A 9616-nucleotide genomic window follows, 5' to 3' on the forward strand; every position below is an offset into this window, starting at 1 on the left:
TTGCGATGCCGTAAAACCCAACTCAACTCAACTTATCCTATATGTGCAGATTATCCTGAATAATCATTATGGCTTATTTTCTGTGACAAAAAATCGAAGTGGGGGCATCCGTGTCCTATGGACACATTTCTAGTTTATAAGATATTTTTCTTATGAAGAGATACATGGGCAGTAGGAGTGAGGAGGATGGTCAATTATTTTACCTAGTGACCTTCTTACATCAAAATCAGCATTATTCAATGCTCAAGAAACACATACTGACCAAGTTAAGAGCTCCAACTGTTGCAAATTCCCATGTAGTTATTTTATGACACCAAGTTGAGTGATACGTTAAGCCAAATTTAGAGAGCGGAAACCGTGAAGAATTTTTGCATTTCAAATTAAACTCTTGAGTGACATGAGGCAACATGGCAGAATATGGTACCTGACCAAGATACTCTAGACATAAACATTCTGCTTAAAAAGGTAATTGATTGGACAAGACTGATTTCAGGTCATTTATATATTTAAAGGGCGTTTACTCTTAGTGACTAGATCAAAATGGTTAACAATCTTGTCCAAGATATTATTCCCATACACATTCTGACCAAATTTGGTGGATTGGACAAAGGCTTCAAAAGTTATTCCTCAGAGCAAGACCAATTTTAGGTATTTTCTTAAATTAAAGGGAGATAACACATATTGTCAGAGATATTCTGCCCATACACATTCTGACAAAATTTGGCGACGATTGGACAAAGGCTTCTGAAGTTATTGAGCAGACAAGTCAGACCAATTTAAGAAAATATCTAAATAAAAGTGTAATTACTCTCGTACGACTCCTGCGATATGGCTGGGTATTAAAACTTGTAAGGGATAATATGACCATACACATTCCATCCAATTCTAATAATGATAAATATATCTTTGTTTCACTACTTTTTTTACAGCCTGACCAAGTTTCAAGGCATTGAACTTGGAACGTGTTAACAAGGTTTTTTCTTGTACAGGACCTACTTCAAAAACAAGAATGACTTGAAATCAAACTAAACCCAGAATTCAGAGACACACCAAATATGACGAGCCTTAAGTTATTAAACTGGGGTACAAGATGTTAACATTTACAAAATGTGTCTCCGTCAATAACTGTTCAGCTCCAGTATCATGTATGCAAAATACTTAATGTCATAGAACTCCCAACTATTATCAACACCATTCAGTTTGTCAGATTGGACCAGTAGTGTTCAAGCCTTTTATTCCAGGTTTGATCCAATGTCTTTTACCATATTCATGTTATTTTAGCAGCATTTCTAGCTTCCTTTGGTGGTTCATAATGTAACATTTTCTTTGGGTCTGGCTCTGTCATTTAAAAGAAAGTGGACACCCTATTTTTCAGAATTTGACTTTTTTTACTCAAAACAGATTCAATTCAGGGTCCTGCTCGGTGATTGCTTTAACAAGAAGGCAAGCAGCCATGTCCATTAGTGATCAGGTTATAAAAACAAATGACTATTATTTTTCTCTTTTTTTCTCTTTAAATGGTACAAGACATAAACAACAATGGCTGATGCTTTAGTCGAAGAGACCTGAAAGAAACAAATGGCAAAATTAACACTTCTGTCCATCACACAATGCAACATTTGAGTACTCAAAGTGACATATTTATTAAATTACAGCCATCATAAAGGACTTAAACAATAACAACTTCATACTCCTGATTTGATTGACAATTTCAAGTGATTCTGTTTTTACCAGACTTCGTATTACACTTCTAAAATGCATAAGACTGTTCCCTATATGAACTGCACTAAGGGGTACTCACCAAAGCCCATGTCGTCGTCCGACTCCTCTGATTCCTCTTTCTTCTCTTCCTTCTTCTCCTCTGGAAACAAATATACAAAACCATTCAGCCCAGAGGAACACACAAATACATTATGTGCAAATAGTTGTCAATACAAGGTTTGTCACTCAGGTCCGAAGTTCCCAAACTCAAGTCCCTAGGAAAGCTATTTTTGTTTTAGCTTAAAATGTTTAATACTCTCTTTTTGAACTTAAAAAAAGAAATATTGTTTTAAACTAAGATATTCCCAATTTATAACATCAAGTTTGTGTACAGAGAGAGAATTTCTCAGATTTGGCCTTTCTTGTGACCATTATAAAATTAAGGACTGTAATTTGACTGTAGAGCAATGGGGCATGGGCCCTTCCAAACAAGAGTTTGTCAACAATAGGAAAAAAATACATCCTTTTCAAAAACAGGTAGTTTTGTCGTTTTTTTAGGCTTTATTTAAGAACGTAATTTTCATCATTGGAGAATGAGTAATCTTCTGTATAAAGTTTTAAAAGATTTTAAACTACATTTTCAAACACACACTTCACAAAACATATGGAAGTTTCATAGTGGAATCAATCCAAAAGTATTCTGTCCATATTCAATACAATAGAAAGCTTGGGCTCTTTCAAGACAATCAAATGCTTTCAAATGATTAAGAAAATTCTTTGTAAAACCTTATTTAAGTGGCTGTGGAAAAAAAAACTGTCCGATCAATACCCCACACTCAAAAATGGACACCATGTGATTTAAACATGGCAAGTTACATTAACAAAATGTTGCTGAAATATTCAAATACTGTCTGCCAAACAATAATAAGAATTTCCCTACCTACCCTACCTAGTTATTTTGGGAATGTTACCCATACACATACATAAACATTTTTTTCCTGTGCCCTTGCTAAGGACAATTTTTTGGCATGAACAACCAGGCCTTAACACCAAATCAACTTATTATGTGCATCAAAGTTACACCTTAAGTGTTTCCTTATACTGATCAACAAGAATAATCTCTTAAATAATTGAATCAGACAATGCCATTGTGCTGGGAATTGCTAGCCTACAGTATAGAAATTAAAAAAAAAAATCGTCACCATCACCATAATGGCACTTCCTTAAAGCTGCACTTTCCCAGATTGGAAGTTTGACAACTTTTTTTATTTTTTTGTCTTAAAACAAGCCAATTTTTGAGAACTTCTGTGGAAACCGTTACGCGATAAAATATTAATTTTCGAACGGAGATATGAAAATCTGCGATCTGATTTTTTGTCAGCAATCTTAAATCATTGGTTTGTAGATATTTACGCAATAATTTGCTCTTTCCAAGACAAAAAATAAAAAAAAGTTGTAAAATGGTAAATCTGTGAGAGTGTAGCTTTTAAACAACTCATGACCACACCTTTCTTCTCCTCTGTTGCAGGAGCAGCGCCACCAGCTGCTGCCGGGGCAGCACCAGCAGAGCTTCCTACGTTGGAGATGAGCTCACGCACATTGATACCCTCCAAGGCACGGGCAAACAGACCTGAAATAGTAAAATCTTGTCCTCAAACTGGATAGTGGTTACAGATTTATCAGGAAAATTAATGTACTTGACGTTTATGTTATGGCAATTTACAGCACTACACATTTTCAAAACCACAAACATAATCAGAAGTTCATTTTTCATTTGACTCAATTCTTACAAGGGACCGTTGAAAATAAACATACCTGGCCAGTAGGGCTCAACGTTTACTCCAGCAGCCTTCAAGATGGTCTTGATTTTGTCATCCTGAAAAGAAAGTTTATGGTTTATAATTTTGTAACAGGCCCGTGCCTATGGTAAGAAAACTGCCCATTTCACACCCTAAAAAGGCTGCAAATTCATTGACAGAATGCCACATAAAAGTAATGCTTTTGGCTACTGTTTCCAACCAAAGGCCCATGTCAAAGTAATGCAGTTTAGTGGTTTCGTGTTACTTGTGGAAAAAAATATATCCTTCTAGTTTAGGCCAAAAAAAAAAAATGTCTTGTTTCTGGTCACATGCCTCAAAAAAAACAGGGTCGGTAGGTAGGTGTTTTTTTTTTTGTTTTTTTTTTTTTTTTATTCAAACCTTTGGAATGAAATAGTATAGCGTTTGAAAAATGATGAAATATTGTCTGCCAATACAACACCATCAAATATGGCTTAAAGGAAACTGGACACAAGTTTATAACCATATTTATGTATTTATTAGTTTAACAGAACAACAACAGCACTATTACATGACAAGAAGCAACAAGTCCAAGACTAGAATTTGAAATAATCTCAAGAAACAATTGTCATTCTTTGTCAGAAAACAAATATAAACATGGATGGAAGAAACCGTAATACTGGGTATTTAAACATCACAGAGACAAAATCTAACTAAGTGTAATGTCAATGGATCTTCATACAGAAAATTAATTTTAATCCTTTAAAACATTAAAAACGAAGGTCCAAAAATGAAACGTTTTAATATGACGTTCGGTATTTGAGAGAGACGAAGTATTTAAATCCATTCACTCAGCATAATGATTCACGCTTCGTCGGCATTATTTTGCCTCAATTCGTCCGATTCAAATAAACCTTGTATATGTGTATAGATACAGTACACTCCACGCGGAACTACCACTTTCCGTTGTCCTCGGCGGATTATGGTCATCGCAGACACGACATCCAATTGATCATAATCGTCTTTCCTCGGCGTTTTTACTCGTTCACCCACCGAGGCTGATCAGTGGACCGTATAATTACAATCGCCGCTTTACTCGGAGGTAAAAACACCGCGAAACTCGGAGGAAAACCGATAAGAATCTCCCACTGTATCTAATTTTGTTCAATTTATTTGATATTTTTTGCTACACCCGTAATTATTTATAAAAATAATTTATTTCGCGTACCTAATTTTCGGACATCCAAAGGACATCAATCGTAACTTTCACACTTACCAAGTTTCAACCTTACCTAACCGTATACACCACTGTTGACAAGTTAATTAGTAAATACCCATCCTAAACGATGTATTGCATGTAGAAAGAGGAAGTGTGAAATATTTATTGTAGGATTAAATAAACAACAAGGGCAATCAAGGGATTAAGAAAACAAAGACATGACATTTTTGTAAAACGATCTGCCAATAATAAAACTTTACCACACTTATAGACTGTAAGAAGCAATTATGTACAGTTATACTTATTGAATCCTCAATAAAAGTCAACACATTCAATGATATAGGTAACTAATTAATGTGATGAATTAAAGTTGAAAATGCAAAACTTAAGTTACATTCGAAAACACCACTCAGAAACATTAATCCTGCATAACAATATACATGCTCTCCATGAGATCCTCGTGGGTAAAACTGTGAGTTATGTGACGTCACACAGTGAGACTGTTTGATCTGAAGCCGATAGAATGTGTTATTCATTTCAATGCATGTATAAAATGGTGTTTAATGGGATTTTAATTAACTTGATGAAGGATTTACACTTATATGCGTAATAAATAAGTTTAGAACCATTGATAACTACGGATACATTAATAAGTGTTAATAAGTGGTAAAATGCAAATTAAGAAATAATGACCGAAAAATATTCACACTTACAAAGTTTTCAACACCTTCATTACTCCAATCTAATTAAGTTCTCAACACCTTAATATAGTAAGAGAAAGATGACAATAACAAACACAAACGCACGCTATGGTATATCTTTTAATTACATAATGTGAAAAACAACAGTTGTTTGACGATGCTGATGAAAATTTACAATAATTGTTTTTAAAAAGAAACTTACTGTACTTTGAAAAATTAAATGTCTCATTATTTAATACTGTTTTAACAGAAGCAATGTACTGTAGTAGCTATGCACAAAACGCGGATTTCCGCGATTAGGTCAATAAATCGATACGATCACCGGCGCTACCGGCAATAAAACCCTCCATAGAAAACGATTAACTCGGTGCAACTCGGCGAAATTTAGCGAGGAAAAAGGTTGCGTACTCGGCGGAAATCCGCGATAAATTAAAAACGCCTCCGAGTCACCGAGGAAAGTGGTAGTTCCGCGTGGAGTGTACTGTAGTCTTTTGAATTACGAAAATGTCGGTGCCAAAACTGTCATTCTCGGTCGAGGCATTATTTGTTTTACGATGGCCCTTTTACGATATCTAAACAGCCATACAACTTACCGAACATTTAGCTTCAAGTCGGACATTTTCTCGCTCGCCATGTAAATCGATGAAAAGACTTTTTATTGTTGTTTGCGAATGGGCAACTTTAATGACACTACAACCGTCGAAGTGCGAACATTTGTCTATTTTTATGGCTATCAAATGCGTAACAGACGTCGTCTGCGCAGGGCCAGCCATCTTCGACACGGCCGTATAAAAAACACGTCACGAATATAATATTACTGTCGGATAGCGCGGTTTACTCTTCGGCGCCGGAACCGGGAATCCCGGCTCACTTTACGCTAATTATAAAAAACGGTCTTTACGCTATAAAAAAAAAACGGTCGGGGGGTAAAAAGTAGGGTCGGTCGGGTGACCAGAAACAAGACATTTTTTTTATTTGGCCTTAGAGCAACAGTTGTTTTGAAAGAATATATGGTAATTTTGTGCATCGATGCTGAATAAAAATGACAAAGTTGTTCAATATATACCCCAACAGTGATCTAAACTGGATTCAATTTGTCATTAGAGTCATTATTTTCAAATAAATATATTCTGGTCACGAAATACCGTTATACATGTACACAACCTGTCAGATTTGTCCAAGATTTACAGATATCGGGATACTTGATTAACAATCGACACATGTACCTTGTTAAGTGTTTAATGATATCTGAACATGTTTTTTTGGCATAATGACATAAATAAATATGTGTTTAATAGCACAGGGGCAGGTCGCATGGTAACTGTAACTTGTGATAACTGGACCTAAAAAAAATACATTAGGTTAGAATTACCCTACCTATTTGGAAATTTTACACGGGGAAAATTGAAGATTTGAATTTGCTGTACTCTTTCCGACTAAAGAAAATCACGAGAATTGGACATTGAATTATGCTTGTTTGTCTAAAGACATTATAGATATACCAACATATCGCACACCATTTTAAAGGTAATTGACTCTTCTTTCCATGTCACTTATTTAAAAATGGATTGGTTTTTATGTTGGTTGGGAAATTTGCATAAAACTGGACTCTACCGTGAAATCGGGTAAGTTTGAGTTACATACCTTGTTTCTTTTTTGTATATGAAAGACACTAAATATCTTCAGATGTGTTGTTTATCTCATTGTATGTACCCAAAATGGCTTTAAACAACATTTAAGTGACAAACAATGATCCAGATGCCAGTGGGTAAGCTAACTTCATTCAAAACGGGCAAAGGTCTTGTTAGTCCAAATAATTGTACGTTGACAGATTTTTTTTAAGTTTTTGATATGGCAAATCCTTCACGTACAAATTGTTTAGTATCAAAAGTGGGTAGTTGTTCCGATCAGGATTCAGGGTTAAAGCATATAGCGTCTATAAAATATCATAAAAACAAGAAATATTATCAGATAATGTTATTTTATATTAGTTCCGTACACAAAAAATAAATATCCAACTTATAATTATGAGTTTGATGGCTTTTTTCATTTCATTCTGTCAAAACATAACAGTATATAAATGAAGGGCACCTGCAAGGCTTCAGGGCACAGTTTTAAATCGCTCGGGACATTTCGGCCATGGCCGAATTGTTATGATTGAATAACGAGGTCTATCTTGAAGGTTTGTTGGAGGAGGCCGAGTTATAACGATTGTATTGAGTTGTTCCCCTTCGCATAATTGTTGTCTGTGTCAGTCAACTTTCGTTTTATTGGAAAGGTAAACAACTTGTTTTAATGCATTAAATGCTTGTTTAGTGCAAAATAACATTTCACTTACATGGTAAAATATGAATATAACTCTTTATGATCAATTTCAACCATAAAATACTTCACTTAAAACAATTTCAATATTTTTAAAACACCCCCGTTTTTTGCACATTCCCGTTTAGACGTTCGGGATTGGAAGAATCCTGTATAACACGTCTATTATTTTAAACTAAGGTCTTGTAAGCTAACTTCATTCAAAACGGGCAAAGAAAAAAGAATATAAATTTACTGGAGTGGTCGTAATCAATTGAAAATTTTAATTAAAATAAAATAACTTTAGCGTTGATTCTTATCAAGTGTCCGCAGAGTTTCGCGGAGTTCGGTTGACTGATCACCCTCAGAGGGCCTTAAATTAAAACTCAGAGGACAGTCGATAAAATCATTGTGTTGGCCGCAATAGCGAAAATCCGCGGAGGGAAACAGAAAGTGGGTCTAACTCGTTCAGTGTACTGTACAAAACTAATCACAAAGTGATTGACCATGTATTTCCATTACGATGTCATATGGTTCAATTATGGTAAAGTTTTCCCAAATCACGTGTGAATTACAACATTTGGTGCTCACTCTTGGAAATATTCCAATCTTAACTGAAACATTTTTACGATTTCTAAATCTGCACATTTAAGATTTGATGGATTTTAGATATTTAGCCTTATTGTTAACTTGACAGCTACATTTTTCATTTCAGAATTGTCATATTATTTGAATCCCTCGTGATGTATACTCAGCCACGACAGAAAAACAATAATAACACGTTTCACAAAAGTTTCGTTATGATCGAGAAATCATGCCCAAATACACTTACAGTGACGGTAACCTGGTCATCAGCGAGGATGAGGGCAGCATATGTGCACGCCAGTTCGTCTGTGGAAGCCATTGTTTAGTCCTGAAGTAAATTTTAAGCTTGATGTCACGAATAAACAGTGTACGTTGCCGGATTTGGCCTTAGCTCGTCGAGAACAGTACACTTTCACTCGATAAAAACCGGAAAAGGAAGTATAATTGTCGCAAAAAAGCTACTGCCCTACGGAAAGAGGTTACATACAACTCTTAATTCTGAAAGTCAGGAGTAGTTGGGTTCTTATTGTGTATAGCCGAAAGATTAGTGATTTCATGCACATAATAGACATTTATTATTAATATAATAGTGACTAGTCGCCGATGTTCAGAATTTATAGGGCCTATGGCAAATGCCATGAAATAATACAAGCTACAAGAATCTTTATTTATTTATAGGTATGATAGTTATGGAAATGACGATACTTGTATTGAGTTATTTTCCGAAACGAATAACAAACATTAATATAATACATAACATAACAATAAACTGGTGCTATGTAAAAAAAAGCATGAACATTTAAATAGGTTACATATTGGAAAATGTATTTACAAAGGCCATTTCAAATTATACTCATGAGGACAATTGCAAAAAGATAGATGACTAGAGCACTGTATACAATGATTGAAAATCAACTATTTGTCCCGTCTGTACGGCCAGTCTACACGCACTCGGTTCCGGCAGTTGACATACCATTGCAAAATGAATAGTCCTTTCTAATGTATACATGAAGGATAATGATAGTTTTCATTTTAAACAGCAAAATTGTAAGTTACATTATGAACATGGAAATTTCAGCATGGCATAGTAATGTTTAGTTGGTAAAAATGTTATACATTATATATTTTATCTTATCTTATCTTAATTTAAGCTTCCTTGAAAAATATATTTGGACAATATTGCTAGAAGGTACTAAATTTATCACCTTAATGAAATACTAGTAGACTTAGCAGGCATTATTAGAAACAATAGCGAACAAAGACATGGTTGCTTCTATGACTGGGTCAATACGACCTTCCGATAGTTAACAGCCAAATCTCTACCCGGCAAC

General features: G+C 34.8%; 1 protein-coding gene across 1 annotated transcript; it reads right to left on the reverse strand.

Annotated features, from left to right (window-relative positions):
• Positions 1–1489: 1489 nt before the first annotated feature.
• Positions 1490–8722, reverse strand: LOC128207049 (60S acidic ribosomal protein P1-like). Its single transcript, XM_052909862.1, has 5 exons — positions 8533–8722; positions 3517–3577; positions 3209–3331; positions 1802–1861; positions 1490–1565 (listed from the first exon to the last, which is right to left on the reverse strand). The coding sequence occupies exons 1-5, from the start codon at positions 8602–8604 to the stop codon at positions 1552–1554; spliced, it is 330 nt and encodes a 109-aa protein (XP_052765822.1). The 5' UTR covers positions 8605–8722; the 3' UTR covers positions 1490–1551.
• Between the last annotated feature and the right edge of the window lie 894 nt (positions 8723–9616).

Source organism: Mya arenaria, chromosome 10, assembly GCF_026914265.1.
Source record: "Mya arenaria isolate MELC-2E11 chromosome 10, ASM2691426v1".
Taxonomy (NCBI): domain Eukaryota; kingdom Metazoa; phylum Mollusca; class Bivalvia; order Myida; family Myidae; genus Mya; species Mya arenaria.